This window comes from Geotrypetes seraphini, chromosome 1, assembly GCF_902459505.1.
Source record: "Geotrypetes seraphini chromosome 1, aGeoSer1.1, whole genome shotgun sequence".
NCBI lineage: Eukaryota > Metazoa > Chordata > Amphibia > Gymnophiona > Dermophiidae > Geotrypetes > Geotrypetes seraphini.
Genome location: NC_047084.1, coordinates 433,613,755 through 433,630,490, shown reverse-complemented (window position 1 = coordinate 433,630,490; position 16,736 = coordinate 433,613,755). Strand labels below are relative to the sequence as shown.

Sequence of the window (16,736 nt, the reverse complement as noted above, 5' to 3'; positions counted from 1 at the left end):
TGGAACAAGGCTGCTGGCACTAACAATTAAAAAGGAGATAGAGCAACTTTTAAACTGAGTGTGGGGGAAAGCCGACAATCACTCAGGAGTGGATGGTTTCGTATGAGGTATCCTTGGAGGATACTATTGAAACAGAATATTTAGGGAGTCCCAGTAGAGAGGTTCTAATAATGGTGAAAGAAAGCTAGGAGGGTTTAAGAGGAAGGCAGAGTAAAAGACTCAAATATTCCCTGTCTTCTCAGCAGCCTGTAGTTGCAAGGAAAAAACACAATTTGAAGTGTCTGTATATAAATGTTAAAAGCCTAAAAAATAAAATAGAGTTAGAGTATATAGCACTAAATGATGAGATAGATATAATGGTGGAATAAAAATCACTAATGTAATGTAATAATAGGCATCTTGGAGACCTGGTGGAATAAAAATCACTAATGTAATGTAATAATAGGCATCTTGGAGACCTGGTGGAAGGAGGACAATCTACCTGGATACAAATTATATCGCAAGGATAGAGGTTGGGGGGGGGACATTTAAGCCTTTTTTAAAAAAAAAAACTTGATGACTTGAACTGTATGCTCCTTTTCTGCTTGGATTTACGTGTATCTTGGTGGCACTGTCTGTTCTTGTTTCTGCTATTTTGTTGTCATCAATAAAAATTGTTTAAACATAAATAGAAGGAAGTAGTGGGTGGCAGGGAAGGATTTAGAGGTGCGCTTGTGCTTTAAATAAGAAAACTACCAGTTCCGTTGCCTATGTTCTATTTATGGCTATGTTTGGCATTTATAGACTGTCATTCTTTATTGCCCTGTTTGTTATTGTTTTTTGGTGGAACTGAATAAAGATGATTTTTTAAAAAAAACAAAAAAACAACCAAAAAAACATAAATAGAAGATTGAAAAGTTTAAGAGGTACTATCCATTTCATGCTATAATTGTTTTTCAATTTCTAGTGATTGTTGTTCATATATATCTTGCTATAGCCTAAAATGTATTCATATTGTTATAATTAAGCAGTGTTCTTCAGTGCAAGGCCCAGAGGTCTGTGGTAGCCCCCATCATCATTTTGGCTTTCTTTCCTCACTATTCATGCTTCCCTACCCAAGCTTATGACAAAGGGGGAAGTGGATGGGATGACGTGCTGCATGCTTGATCAACAAGGCATTTCTCAATAGATGGAGAGAATATATTTGGAAAAGCCTACCAATGTGGGCCTAACTGTGCTATGTTATAGAATGATCCTCTTCTTTGTCCTAGAGAAGGAGAAAGATGGGGGCTGCGGAAAACACATTCAAATGTTATTAGGAATGTCTGAATGGCGCGTTAGCAGTTAATTATAGTTTTGAAAAAACATGATTAGGTTCTGTAGATTGAAAACAGAATGTGAATGAGTGTGCTTCTTTTCAGGGACAGCCCTGTGGTACAAGGAAATTCTCTACTGGCTCTAACTGGACTTGCAGTAGCAGTGGCAAAGTATGAAAACAGCCTTCCTTCAGAGGCAGAAGGAACACCAGAGGTGTGTTCAGATTTATTTTCTGTATTAGTTTTTCCCGGGTGTGAAAGCATATTACCATTTTGTTTTGACCATTATGCCATTTTTGTCTCTAGTAATGTTTCTCAGAGTGCAAGGAGGATATTGAGTCTGGAGAATGGCACGGGGAGAAATTTGTCCCCGTGGGATCTCAGTATCCCCATCCCATCCCCGTGAGTTCTGTCTCTGTCCTTGTTTCTCTTCCATTCCTACAAGCTCTGCCCTAACCGCACAAGCCTTGAACATTTATGATTTTAAAGTGTTCAAGGCTTGTGCAGATGAGGACATAGCTCACAGGGACAGGATGGGCAATTGTGTTCCCACGGGGATGGGCTTTTTCTTTTTAAACATTAATTTTTATTGAGCAAATACAATATCCACAATACAGAACACTATACCAGCTGGTACAAACATGGGAAAAACATATCAGAACAAGAACAAAGCATCTCCCAAAGAATCCCAATTCAAAATCAAAATACAGTAACAACCACCAGTAACAGTAAGGGAGAACTTGGCCACTCAAAAGAGAAATATTCAGACAAAGAGAACAAAAGGAAAAGCCATGCCCATTGCAGCAGACAATAACAGAAAAACTCCCAACCAACTATTAAGCCGCTCCAACCCCGCTCCCCCAACCCCATATACATTCCACACCCAAACATCATAAATGGCTGATCTGCAAAGGAGTCTCACAAACCCTGTAATATAAACACAATCCTTATTAATAATAATAATAATAATAACTTTATTCTTCTATACCAGTATTTTTCAACCTTTTTTGGGCAAAGGCACACTTGTTTCATGAAAAAAATCATGAGGCACACCACCATTAGAAAATGTTAAAAAATTTAACTCTGTGCCTATATTGACTATATATAAAGTAATTCACTTGAGTGCCACCGCCGCCATCGGGAACAGGCAGGCGCCAAGTTCTCCCTGCTTCTCTTCCCCGCGGGGCCGACCAACTCTCGCCACCCGTCGTCAATTCTAATGTCGGAGAGGACGTTCTAGGCCAGCCAGGCAGCGATTGGCTGGCCCAGAACGTCCTCTCCGACGTCAGAATTGACGCGAGTGGCGAGAGTTGGCCGGCCCCACAGGGAAAAGCAGGGAGAACTTGGCGCCGGCCTGTTCCCGATGGCGGCGGTGGCACTCAAGTGGCTAAAGAGCTGCAGTTTGCCGGCTTAGGGACAACACTGGAGGGTGGCCAGCTGTGCACCCCCTTGGGACGTAAACCCGGGATGGGGCAGACCGCCCCCCCACCCTGGTATGCCACTATCTGTACCTCACTCCCTCCCTATGACCAAAAATTCTCCTTTCTTCTATTCCCCGTGTACACAACCATCTCTTTCCCTCCCTTCCTCTCTCCAAAGTCCATGCCTTCTGTGTCCAAACACTCATTCCCTCCCCCACCTCAGCATCTCTTTCCCTCCCTTCCTCTCTCCCAAGTCCATTTCTTCTGTGTCCAAAAACGCATTCCCTCCCCCACCTCAGCATCTCTTTCCCAAGTCCATTTCTTCTGTGTCCAAAAACGCATTCCCTCCCCCACCTCAGCATCTCTTTCCCTCCCTTCCTCTCTCCCAAGTCCATGCCTTCTGTGTCCAAAAACCCATTCCCTCCCCCACCTCAGCATCTCTTTCCCTCCCTTCCTCTCTCCCAAGTTCATGCCTTGTGTCCAAAACGCACTCCCTCCCCCCTTTTGTGTTCCGTGTTTGCCTCCCAGCCCATCTTTGCAACTTTCTCAGCAAAACGAAGCTCAAGCCGCGAGGCTTGTCTTCTGCTTCCTGCCTGCCCTGCCGCGCACAAATAGCCGAACGGAAGTATTCTCCGACGTCAGCGCTGACGTCGGAGGGCAGGCTTTGCTTAAGCCCTCCCTCCGACGTCAGCGCTGACATCGGGGAACGCTTGCGATCGGCTATATGTTAGCTGCAGGGCAGGCAGGAACAGAAGACGAGCCTCGCGGCTCGAGATGTATTGAACTCCGCGGGTCCCCCGTCCAGCTCTCTCCTGTCCACGTGGGGCGGACCGCCCCTCTCCCTAGACTGTGGCCTAGGACCCTGGGGGAGCCCGGGCCCCCTGTCAGCTCCGGACCCCTGAATGCAGGACTGGTGGTACTGCCCTGATGGCGGCCCTGACCGTACGGCACACAAGGCAACATCTCACGGCACACTAGTGTGCCGCGGAACAGCGGTTGAAAAACACTGTTCTCTACCGCCATAATCTTGCGACTTCCAGACGGTTCACATTGAAGAGAGCTGGACAATTAGCGAGTTACAATATGCAGATAGTCAGTGGAATTATAGTGTACTTCAATTAAAATGATAGGAACTAGAAGACACGACATGTTCTCAGTTATGGCCCCGCATTCATGGAATCTTTTACCACAATACATCAGAGAACTAAAAGATCTAACACTGTTTAAAAAAACGTTAAAAACCTTTCTTTTTAAAGATGCGTATGGATCTTAGGACACTAAAAAATCGATTATTTTTTAACTACAACCTGGAATCTTTTTTTTTTTTTTTTTTTTTAAACAGCTATTATTACCCCTCTTCTTGTTCTTCCCTTTTATGTTTTTTCTTCTCTTCTATCAAAAATTGTAACTATTCCCCTTTTTAACCACACATGTCTTGTAAGTCTTACCCACAAAATTATTTTAAAGTTATGTCTACACTCAGTCTGTTAAGTTTGTTAAGTTTGTTAAATTTTAACTAACAACAAATTTGTTTTTATGTCAACATTAACATTTATTTGTTTAATTTTATTAATTTATGTTATTATTATTGTACATCGCCTAGTAATTTAAATAGGCGATTCATCAAGATTAAATAAACTTGAAACTTGAAAACTTGAAACTACAGAATCTTAAAAAAAATGCAGCAAAATTACAATATACAGTTTGTTAAGAATTTCAGAGGGGACATATTAGAAAAAAAGGTCCTGAATTACAAAATACAGTTTGATTCGGATTTCAGAGGGGGCATATTGGGAAAGAGAAATGAAAAAAGTGTTCGGTGAATTTCTGATTAGGTGAGATATCTGTCGAATAAGGCAGTTTTTATGAGTTTTCTAAAAGCGTTGTAGATCAGTCTAGCTTTATTAATGTAGTTGTCTAGCCAATGTTGTTGTTTGTTTGCTTGGTACATGAAAGTTAGGAAAAAGTACATAAGAAAATCAAATTAGTGTACCAGAAATCAAAGAAGAAGGTGACGAGTGGGCGAATCTAGCGACATCCGGAAAAAAGAAACCTCAGAGAATCCCAGGCCTAAAGAGAGCAATGCAATTATGTCAGATTGCACTTACAACCCTCAGATACTCCCACAGTAGATGGAGAGGTGGGCAAATTCAGCTATCTCCACCATAATGCTTTGCCTGTCCTCTCAACATCCATGTTAGTTTGTCATAACTCATCAATTCCCTCAAAAGGTCCTCCCACTTAAAACACAGTTCATATCTCCACCTATTATTTTAACTCCCTTTGCCACCCGGCAAACTGTGTAAACCAACAAGAGAAGCAAGAACCCTTATTGTGTTAGACGCATAGAGATTAAGGAAACTTACTTCTTTATCCCCGATCTCCCTGTAACCCATACCACCCTCCCTTCATCATCACGCCCCTCCTCATATTTCACAAAAGATAAAGTCCCATGAAGGAGGATTGCCACCCCCCTTTTTTTGCTGTTAAAGGAGGAATCAATCACCTAACCATATGCCCCATGCTGCAGCTTACTATGCTCTAGTTTAGTAAGCTTAATATCCTGTAGTAGAACAGCATCAGCCTGCAATTTTTTCAAAAAGGTCAAAACCCGTTTGCATTTAATTGGGCCATTCAACCTACCCAAAACTACTTTAAGACCCATAGGTACAAAAAAAATCCCGACTCCTTCCAGATTGCCAATAGTGACCCCCCCACCCTTCCAAATCCTTCATTAACCCCAACCAACCATGCCTCCCTCCCCCATCATAGGATCCAAGCATCCAAAAATCTAGTACCCATCTCCCACAATATAAAACAGACAGCAGTACCAAAGACCCCCAAGCAAAAGAGAAAAAAAATAAATAAAAATTAACATCATCCCCAATTAGCACTCATATCTCCGCAAACACACAATACTAACCTGTATCCAACCACCCAAAAACCTCTGTCCCCCAAACACCACTCATACACTTCCTGCAACAGCCCATGCATCCAGACAATTTCTGACCCAAAATTGGAACATATGAGAAATAATACAATGAGCTCTGAAACCCTCCGAGCTAGTAACGTTCCAGAAAGGTATCAGCATCAGAATAAGCCTAAAATGTAGGCTCCATCAGAGTCCCCAAACTGACCAGTGCCCCAAAAGGTCAGTCCTTTGCATCCGATATAGTCTCATGTCGAGATCCGCTAGCACTGGAAGACACAGGTCCAGAAGGTGTCGGGAACTGTCGCCATCTTTTCCGCTTTCCATTCCCCGCTTCACCATCTGAAGGAGCCTGCAAGCTCTTGACAAATTTTTCTGTCAGCTCTGGGGTGTTAAAAGTACTTCCGAACGCTATTACCAAATTCCCGCCTTATAGCCCAGGTTTTGTACCGATTGCTTCCATTTAACCAGTTGTTTCCTCTTGTGCATGGTAGCCTTGGCCAAATCAGGAAAAACTTTAACAGAAAGTTTGTTGTAATACAGTACATATTGGCACTGGGCCTGTGCCAACAAGTGCTCTACTTCTTCATACCGGTGTTACTTGACAAGGCACGTGATGGAGCTCCCTCCACTAGAAGGGCCCTGAGTTCATGATGGACCCTATCCACTTCGTATTGCGGTGAAGCCGGGAAACCCGGGAAACACCCCTTCAACAAATTTTGTTCAAATGCACGAGGGTTAGATCCTTCTTGCTTTTCCGGTACCCCAAAAATACGGAGATTAGAGTACCTGCTCCTATTCTCCTGATCTTCCAATTGCTCCTGCAATACCTGAACTTGCAAGTGCAGCAATTGTATAGATGAGCTCTCTATTTCCATCCAGTCTTCTAGAGCTGACACTCGCTGCTTGGTCTCGCCAACTCAGGAGAATAAATTTCAAAACCCGCATCAAACTTTGTAAGGGCAGTTTGCAGAATTTCAGCTTTAGTAGCTCCCGAAATACCAAGCCAAAGCCGTCTTTAAATTTAGAGCTTTATTTTTCTGTCATCACCATTGCCTCCGCAGCCTGGTCCGCTGCCCCTTCATGCTGGCTAATTTTTAGCAAATACATTTCCTTAATCGTTTTTGGGGCTTTCTCCTTTAATGGCTTCGGCATCTTGCAGGTAATCACAACGTATAAAAAGCTCAGGGAGCAGAGAAAACTACTTATAAGTCTCTTATCTGGGGGAGAGAGCATGGAGCACCTCTTACATATGTCCTCCTACCATGTCCTCAAGACTAGAAGTTCCAAAAGACTTTTTAAAGTTTTCTTTGGATCTCTTTAGAAGCTTTCTTCAGATCTCTTGAGCACATGTGCGTATTTTTTTATATTTACAATTGCACACATGACCCTTCAGTTTCTTATTTTCCAAATTTTATGATGTGTGCTCCTCCTTAAAGCAGTAGCTATTCTAAGTTTTGACTTTTCTGCTCCATCCATGATTATGAGCTTCTTACATATGATTGTAGTATATTGGGCCTGCTCCAGTAATTTTTTGATATCTTCAAAGTTTCATTTCATTTATGGATATTCTGTCTTCAGTATTAAACAGTAATAAAGGGGGTAATTCTCTAAAGATCATCTAAATTTAGGAGCCAATACGATGCACACTATGTGCCAATTCTATGGTGGCAATTATGTATGCAACTGCCATTATAGAATGCTAGTGTAAGTCCACATTTACACACCTAACTTCAGGAAGTTACACATGTAAATATTAATAATTCTCTAACCTGTGTGAAGAACTACTTGACATGATTCTGACCTGCCCATGACCCTCCCAGGACTACACCCCTTTTGAAGTAACATGCTTTGGAATTTGAGTGTGCAACTTATAGAATACTGATTAAGAGCAGTTATTTAATGGCAGTTAGCACCAGTTATATTAACACCAATTATTGGTTCTTTTTTTTAAGTTTAACAAACTTCAACAAGTACACACTTGCACAAGAAACATTTACAGGTAATAATAATGATAAGAATTTTATTCTTATATACCGCCATACCGAAAAAGTTCTAGGCATTTAAAATTAGAAACAAGTCTTTAACTTTAGGCCTATAACATTAGACCACAATCAAATGAGAGGGGGGAGGTAAGAAGGAATGTATTGAACATTAAAGAAAAAAAAAAATTAACTACAAGGCTTAACTGATAATCTTTCCTAAATCAGACATAAGAACATAACATAAGAACATAAGCAGTGCCTCCGCTGGGTCAGACCAGAGGTCCATCATGCCCAGCAGTCCGCACACGTGGTGGCCCAACAGGTCCAGGACCTGAACTGTAATCCTCTATCTATACCCCTCTATCCCCTTTTCCAGCAGGAAATTGTCCAATCCTTTCTTGAACCCCAGTACCGTTCTCTGCCCTATTACGTCCTCTGGAAGCGCATTCCAGGTGTCCACCACACGTTGGGTAAAGAAGAACTTCCTAGCATTCGTTTTGAATCTGTCCCCTTTCAACTTTTCCGAGTGCCCTCTTGTTCTTTTATTATTCGAAAGTTTGAAGAATCTGTCCCTCTCTACTCTCTCTATGCCTTTCATGATCTTGTAAGTCTCTATCATATCCCCTCTAAATCTCCTCTTCTCCAGGGAAAAGAGTCCCAGTTTTTCTAATCTCTCAGCGTTTGAAAGGTTTTCCATCCCTTTTATCAGACATGTCGCTCTCCTCTGAACCCTCTCGAGTAACACCATATCTTTCTTAAGGTATGGCGACCAATATTGGACGCAGTACTCCAGATGCGGACGCACCATCGCCCGATACAATCGTTCTTGATTATGCCTAGCATTCTATTTGCCTTCTTAGCGGCCGTCGGCTTCATTGTCATGTCCACCATTACCCCCAAGTCCCTTTCTTGGCTACTCTCCTTCAATAATATCCCTCCCATCGTATAGCTGCATCTCGGGTTTCTGCTTCCCACATGTAATACTTTACATTTCTCAACGTTGAACTTCATCTGCCATCTCGTCGCCCATTCTCCTAGTTTGTTCAAGTCTCTTTGCAATTCTTCGCAGTCCTCTTTAGTCCGAGCACCACTAAATAGTTTGGTGTCGTCCGCAAATTTTATTATCTCACACTTCATCCCTTTTTCTAGATCATTTATGAATATTTTAAATAGCAACGGCACAAGCACTGAGCCCTGCGGGACACCACTCGTGACCCTCCTCCAGTCCGAGTAGTGGCCCTTCATTCCCACCCTCTGTTTCCTACCCGACAACCAGTTTCTGATCCATCTATGTACATCTCCTTCCACCCCATGGTTCTTCAGTTTCCGAAGTAGGCGTTCGTGGGGTACTTTGTCAAAGGCTTTTGGAAGTCTAGATATATGATGTCTATGGGGTCACCTCTGTCCATCCATTTGTCAATTCCTTTGAAGAAGTGCAATAAGTTAGTTAGGCACGATCTCCCCTTGCTGAAACCATGTTGGCTGGTTGTCAGAAGTTTGTTTCTTTCAAAATGTTCATCGATGTTGTCTTTTATAAGTGCTTCCACCATTTTCCCTGGAACCGAGGTCAGACTCACCGGTCTGTAGTTTCCCAGGTCACCTCTTGATCCCTTTTTAAAGATGGGCGTAACATTGGCTATCTTCCAGTCCTCTGGGATCACGCCTGTTTTCAGGGATAGATTGCAAATTTGCTGCAGTAGTTCCGCTATCTCCTCCTTTAGTTCCTTCAGAACCCTTGGATGGATTCCGTCCGGACCTGGGGATTTGTCAGTTTTTAGTTTTTCTAGCTGCCTGCGTACGTCTTCCAGGCTCACTTCCATGGATGTTAATTTTTCTGCTTGATCTCCCTTGAAGATTTGCTCAGGTTCCGGTATGTTGGATGTGTCTTCATTTGTAAATACAGACGAAAAGAACATGTTAAGTCTTTCTACTACTTCTTTCTCTTCCTTCACCACTCCCTTCCTGTCTCCATCGTCCAGCGGTCCCACCTCTTCCCTGGCTGGCTGCTTCCCCCTAACATATCTAAAGAACGGTTTGAAATTTCGAGCTTCCCCGGCTAGCCTCTCTTCATACTCTCTTTTGGCTTTTTGAACCACACGGTGACATTCTTTTTGATACTTCCTGTGCTCTTTCCAGTTGTCCTCAGTTTTGTCCTTTTTCCATTTCCTGAATGAATATTTCTTATTGCCTATCGCTTCCTTCATTATTTTAGTTATCCACGCTGGGTCTTTTGTTCGACTCTTTTTGCACCCGTTTCTGAATCTGGGGATATACAGATTTTGCGCCTCGCTCAAAGTGTCCTTGAATAAAGACCAGGCATGTTCTACCATTTGCCATTTTCTGGAAGTGTTCCTAAGTTTCTTCCTTACCATTTTCCTCATTGCTTCTATACCAATGGTTTTCGCTAATTTTTAAGTGAGGGCCGTTTTGGGTCCAAAAGAGCAGAAAGAGAGCCAATAAATATCTTCCTACTTGGGGCCATGATGCCAGTAGCGCTTCTCGACATTCCTACCAGTCACAGTGAACCCTATGTAAATACACAACCACAAACTAAAAGTCCTAATATACACAATGAAACCCATAATGCCAGACTCTATATACAGTACCCCACCAGAGAAATAAAAATGCATTTCTTCCTGAACAGTGCAAAATATAAATATAGACAGCAGATGTAAATTCTCAAAACTGACATATTTCAATCACTAAATTGAAAACAATATCATTTTTCCTACCTTTGTTATCTGGTGATTTTATTTTTCTAATCATCTTTTCCCAGGCTCTGGCTGTACTTACTTCTGTCTTTGTTCTTAACTGTTTCCAGGACTTTCTTATCCATTTGATGCTTTTCTCTCCTTCATTTTCTGCCCTTCGTCCATCTTTATAGAACAAAACATAAAATAATAATAATAATAATTTTATTCTTATATACCGCCAAAGCCATGATAATTCGAAGACCCCCCTCTCATCAATACTGGGCAAGTTTCTCAAATAATGTCATCATATAACATTTAAAGGCTTTAAAATATTAAAATGTGCTCATAAGCTCTTCAGCAAGGCGCCACAGCAGTGGTACAATGTCGCTGGAAAGGTGCTTGAATTTTAATCATAACACATTGCATGGAGCAAGGATTCTCGCTTCTACTGGAGTGGCAAATGTTATGTGTCTACAAAAGCTATTTAACAGTAGACCACTTATCTGAAAAGGTCAGTTCACGGCTCCAACACAGTCTTTGTTTCGCTACGCTACATCAGGAAGCTGGAAGGATAAGCTTTTTATATTGATTTTATTTGCAGTGTGCAGTGCCTGAGTCCTTTGGTCTATACACTTGATGTTGAAAAAAAGATGCCCTGGGGATTAACTTTTAACATTCTCCTCCATTTTTCTGCTTCCTTCTCAATCTGTCACTTTTCCATGTCTTCCCTTCCTCTCCATCCATGTGTACCATCTCCTCCCTCTCTCTGTCCTTCCCCTCCTCTCCATCCAAGCGCACCATCTCCTCCCTGTCTCTGCCCTTCCCATCCTCTTCATCCAAGCGCACCATCTGCTCCCTGTCTCTGCCCTTCCCCTCCTCTCCATCCACGTGCACCATCTCCTCCCTGTCTCTGCCCTTCCCCTCCTCTCCATCCACGTGCACCATCTCCTCCCTGTCTCTGCCCTTCCCCTCCTCTCCATCCATGTGCACCATCTCCTCCCTGTCTCTGCCCTTCCCCTCCTCTCCATTCACGTACACAATCTCCTCCCTGTCTCTGCCCTTCCCCTTTCCTCTTCATGTTTCTTCAAACAGAGTTCTGGCATCTTCCTCCCACACCCCTTCCTGGTCAGAATCCGTCATTTTTTCCCCAGCACTGCAGTGTGAATGAAATAAACATGCTGCCTTCGGCAGCCCTAGAAGCTTTCCCTGAAACAGAATTGGGTGGAAAGTATGTTCATGAAAAAAAAACACAAGGTTTTGGACTACAGTGTTCATCAACTGAATTTGTATTACATCTATTTGAAAGACTTTTAAAAAGTGGTGGTTACAAACATTGAGTTGCAAAAAAGAACAAGGCGGAGAAGAAACCCCCTACCACAAGGCAAACCAAACACAACAGTGGAGATGACCAGTTGAAATAAATGGACTGGGTGCAACAATAAATAAAACTCTTTAATTATTCAAACAGCTCTCAGTGCAGTGGAATACCAACATTGTTAAGTGAATTCCTATGATGGAGTGCGGTCAAATAGTGGGTAATATTTGCACACTGGCTAATTAGGCCTAGTAAAGCGTAATGGCGGAATAAAAGTCACTAATGTAATGTAAAGCATTGGAGCTTTCTCATATGGATTTGGGTTTCTCTAAGCTTACTACCTCACACTGAGGATTCACATTATTATAGAAAAGAAAAATGTTTGATATATTAGGCATATGTTTTGCACCTGTGGAGGAACGCCTTTCAGTAATTTTTTGTATCTTGTTCAAGTATTTATTTATTTAACAGTTTTTTCATATGTCCTTAAGTCTACTCTTTAGCTATTCATGCTATATTATTTTACACATGTAGCCACTCCATATTGCAGTTACAGGGCTAAAAGGGTTATAAATCCTTTGAATCAGGGTCAAGGATTACTCTATTGAACCTATGATGGAGAGTAACCCTGGGTGGATGCAAAAGTCTATAGGCGCTACTGGTTTGGTAATTTCAGCAGCTTGCTTTTATTTGAGGTAGCCAGTAAATGTATTTACAAGAAGTGTAGCTCAGTTTCATTCCATTCTCCTGTTGTTGACCAGATGAATATTGAGTTCACTGTTTTCAAATTTCATTGTTACATGAAGAGCGCTGCAAGCTATTCTCTAAGCTCCACCGAGGGTGTCTTTTATGGTGGTGTTAAACATTTCCTTCTGAGGCCTGCCCATATACATAACAGCATCAGAATTTTACTAGATGCCCAGTATTCAAATACTGTAGAACTGTCTTTTCCAAAAACAACACAGCTAAGGGAACTGAAGTGATTCCTAAACCCAGGTGACTTCTCCTCACTCTTCCCATGCAACTAGTTGTCAAAGTTCATTAAGAGAGATAATTGGGAGAGTCCTCTCTCTGATAGTCATGCTGCTGAGGGGAACTTCCAGACATTGACCTGGATGAAGATGGTATTGTTTGGCCTGTGTCCTAAAAACCCTCTCCTGAGTCTTCCAACATCTTGGAGCTATCGGTACTCGGATACTTGAATTGCTACAAATTCAAATTCATTTCATTTCCTGGACTTTAAGTGTTAATTCAAGAATTCTCTATCAGATTCCAGTCCTTCCCCCTATTAGACTGTAAAATACCTAGGACTTCTTTTACAAAGCTGCACTAGTGATTCCCGTGAGACAAATGTGATGAAGCCCATAGGAATTGAATGTGCTTCATCGTATTTGCTATGTAGGAATGGTTAGCATGGCTTTGTAAAAGGAGCATCTAGTCTCTTCTACATGATCATTGATTTTACAAGATTCACTGTGTAGGATTATAAATTATCTTCTGTTAAGTCAAAAGAGCTTTTCACATGTTTACTTGCATAAATTTTGTTATAAAAATTAATACATACTGAGCTATTTAAATTTACAGTGGTACGAATGGCAATAGAGAAGACTTTCAGGAACGTAAAACAAGGGCCAACACAATAGCAGTGCTCTGTACCACCATACTTGATACCAAGATCTAATACCCAAGTCTACATTTTTCTTCTTTATGTAGGCTGATACTGATACTTTAGAGACTGCATTTATAGCCCCCTTCCTCCCTTTCTTGTCTTAGAAGGGAATCTCAGGCATTACACAGCAGGAGTAGCTTCTAGCCAGCTTTAAAGTGCATAAGGACTAGGCTCCAGAAGGAACTACAGTATATGGTCTATGGTCTGTTCTGATATCATGGCTAAAAGAAGTTAAAAATAGGAGAAAACCTATTCCAAGTGAATGCTCAAGGCACCAATAATCCTCAAGTCTTTAATAGAGACAATTTCTAATTGAAAACCCTAAGGAGAAGTCTGTTTTCAAGGCCAAAAAACAATTTTAAATACTAATATCTGCTCAAGAATATGATAGCCATCTAACTTATAAAAGGGGGTCTTAATAATTTTGTTAGTTGACAACAGTTTTCTCTTTGTAAAAATAATCTTTTCCAACTACTGCTCATCTGAAAACTGAAATGGAACTCAGTTTATATGGTAATTCTGAAGTTCCGTATTGTTGTCTTATGCAGATTGAACCTGATATACTTCCAACAACCTCTTGGCTATCTATGGTACTGGACACCCTGCTGAGTATTGTGAACAGCCACTATCGACCAAAAGGACGAGTTTTCCCATGGTTCCAACATGTATGTCAATAAAGATGAGTGAATTAAAACAGGGATGTACTGATGTGTTATGATTATTAAAACCTATCGCTTACTTGCTGTTCACAATTATTCTGTTAGGGCTGACATAAGTTGTTTTCATTGTAAAATATAGTGCTGATAAAAGATAATTTGAGCTTGACATTTATAAACTGAAATAAGAAATTAGTGTTTCTACTGTTTACAGTTTTGAAGGCAAAGGAAAAAATTGTGAGATTGTTTTTATTAACCATTTTTGACTGCAGTTTGGAAATGAGTTTATATAGCTCAGTGGGATATATTTAAAGTAAATAGGTAAAGATTCATAAACAGAGAGACTAGGTTAGACTTATCTGTTTGAAATATTTGTTTTTGGAAGTCTTCCATTTTTCCCCACTCTGAACTACTAGTGCTATTTAATGATGATCTATTTGAAGTATCTCTGCCTGTTTGAAATTAACAAAAGTCATGTGAATCATGTTTCTGACTCAAAATTTGTTCATGAAAAGTTCCTTTACCTCTCTGACAGGAGGCAGAATGTTGACTGAGGTAATTAGGGGGGGAGACACCTGATATGTACTATTCCAAAATTTTGTCTGTCTCCACCTGCTGGTTATGATGAGATATAACCCACTTGTAAGATTAACCAATGCCAGTCTGGAGAGACTAAAAGAAAGTAAATTAGCAGGTAATAACCAAATTTCTCCTTATTGAAAGGAGCCGAAGCCAAGCCTTTCTTTTTGCAAGACAGAATGCAATAGCTAGGTGCTGTGTTCAAAACATTCACTAAGGCCTCCGATGTTCTAAACTTACAGTGCCTTTATCGATCGACACTAAATCAGTTCTAACCGGTTTAGCATTGAAGTATTTTAGTTCCTGATGCAAATAATGGTTCTGCGTGATCTTTTCCGTGCTTCATATCATCCTCTGATAATACTATGTAAATGTAGTATAGCGAAGTCATTAATATTAAAATGAGCACTCTGGGTGATGTCCAGAAATTGCCTGGTGATGCAGGAAATGAAGCACTGACCTTTAACTGCGCAAGAGGTTTTTAACGCCAGCCAGCACGCTGAATGCTCTGCGATACTGCGACAGTCATATAGTTCCTGTGAGCATCGCTCTGATGCTCACAGGAACTCTTGACTGTCGCAGCAGCGGTTTTATAAAAAAAGGGGGGGGAAAGAAGACTTCCTGTTGTTATTACTTTAAAATGTAAAATCCCTATAAAAATATTTTAAAGTTTAATGAGATAATGGTCTTTTGTAATAGTGAATAGCCTACAATACAGGTTAGGATATCTATCTCTATCAGACATACACACACATAGAGGTGGTCAATAAATCCCTATATATATGTGAAGTGATAATTGGGTAGCTACAACTCGGCCACCCATAGATTCAGTCTCCAAAATCAGCAGAAAAATAATAAGCTTTATAGGCCATGATTTCCATTTGAAAATATAAGACCTTATCTTGTTCTTTTGTGTGGGAGGAAGTGTTAATATTTCTTTGCTATGAAATCCCAGTATATGAGCAAAGAAAAACCAGTTAAAATAGTCATTGCAGAAGAAAAGTAGAACCACAAATGGTAATTCCTTTGTTGCTTATGTTCCCTGGCAGAAATCATACTCTGGAGAGAATACAGCCAGTGCCATCGCACGATCTTGTGCTGCCACTGCATTATCTCTCATGGTGCCAGTGTTTATCGTATCCCGCAAGGAGATGGTAGAGGAAGTCCTGAGTATACTAACTGCCAGGTTGCCTGGGAAACCAAGTGCTGATGAGTCTCAAGCTGTTCAAATCCACATGGGTCTTGCTTTGGGGATGTTTATTTCTCGACTCTGTGAAGAAAAAGTCAGGTAGGGTTTAAAAATGTTCAACAGGTATGAAAATGATTTTCCGTGTTGTTAATTCCTCACCACCATCTTCCTTTTAGCATGCTGATGCAGTGCTGAACACTGGAATTCTGCATTTGATGTTTGCTCTCTGTATGCAATGTGATTTTCTTTTTTTAATAAATCTTTATTCATTTTTAATTTTACAACAAGTGTACAGAAATTCATTCAAATAATATACAATTCCACTTGAAATTCTACAATTCTCACACAAAAGAGTTTAACCCCAACCCACCCTTCATGAAACATTTTTTTTTATACAAGTATAACTTATACAAGTTATACAAGTTATACAAATATAACTTGTATAACTTATACAAGTTATACAAATATAACTATATTATTAATTTTTCTTTATCAATGAAAATTAAAACCCGCCCTCCCTCCCTATAAACATAAGTATTAATAGGGGAAAAATACTAATTATTCATTATAATAATTTATTAATGGCCCCATACATCCTTAAATTTATTAAAACATCCTTTTTTAACAGCTAATATTCTTTCCATTTTATACACGACACACCGAACTCCACCAAAAACAATAATTTAATCTTTTACAATCTTTCCAGTTATAAGTTATTTGTTGTATGGCAACTCCTGTTAAAATCATTAAGAGTTTATTGTTGTTAGAGGATATTTGAGGTTTAGCCCTCATAGACATGCCAAATAAAATTGTATCATATGACAAAGCTACAGGATTTTCAAGCATACAATTTATTTGACCCCCAGATCAATTTCCAAAAAGCATTAATAAAAGGACAATAAAATAATAAATGATCTAGGTTTCCAGCCTCAAGATGACAATGCCAACATCTATTAGACTTAGAGCAATCCAATTTTTTTAAACGGTGATTTTCTTTTAATGCTA

At 40.5% G+C, this 16,736-nt stretch overlaps 1 protein-coding gene across 3 annotated transcripts in view; it reads left to right on the top strand.

Annotated features, from left to right (window-relative positions):
• FOCAD (focadhesin) overlaps positions 1 to 16,736 on the top strand; it is a 471,722-nt gene that overhangs the window by 317,181 nt on the left and 137,805 nt on the right. For all 3 annotated transcript variants that reach the window (XM_033919504.1, XM_033919495.1, XM_033919513.1), the window contains 3 exons: positions 1,401 to 1,509; positions 13,856 to 13,972; positions 15,592 to 15,830. In XM_033919504.1, the coding sequence (XP_033775395.1) occupies positions 1,401 to 1,509; positions 13,856 to 13,972; positions 15,592 to 15,830 (465 nt within the window). The remainder of the gene's footprint in view (positions 1 to 1,400; positions 1,510 to 13,855; positions 13,973 to 15,591; positions 15,831 to 16,736) is intronic.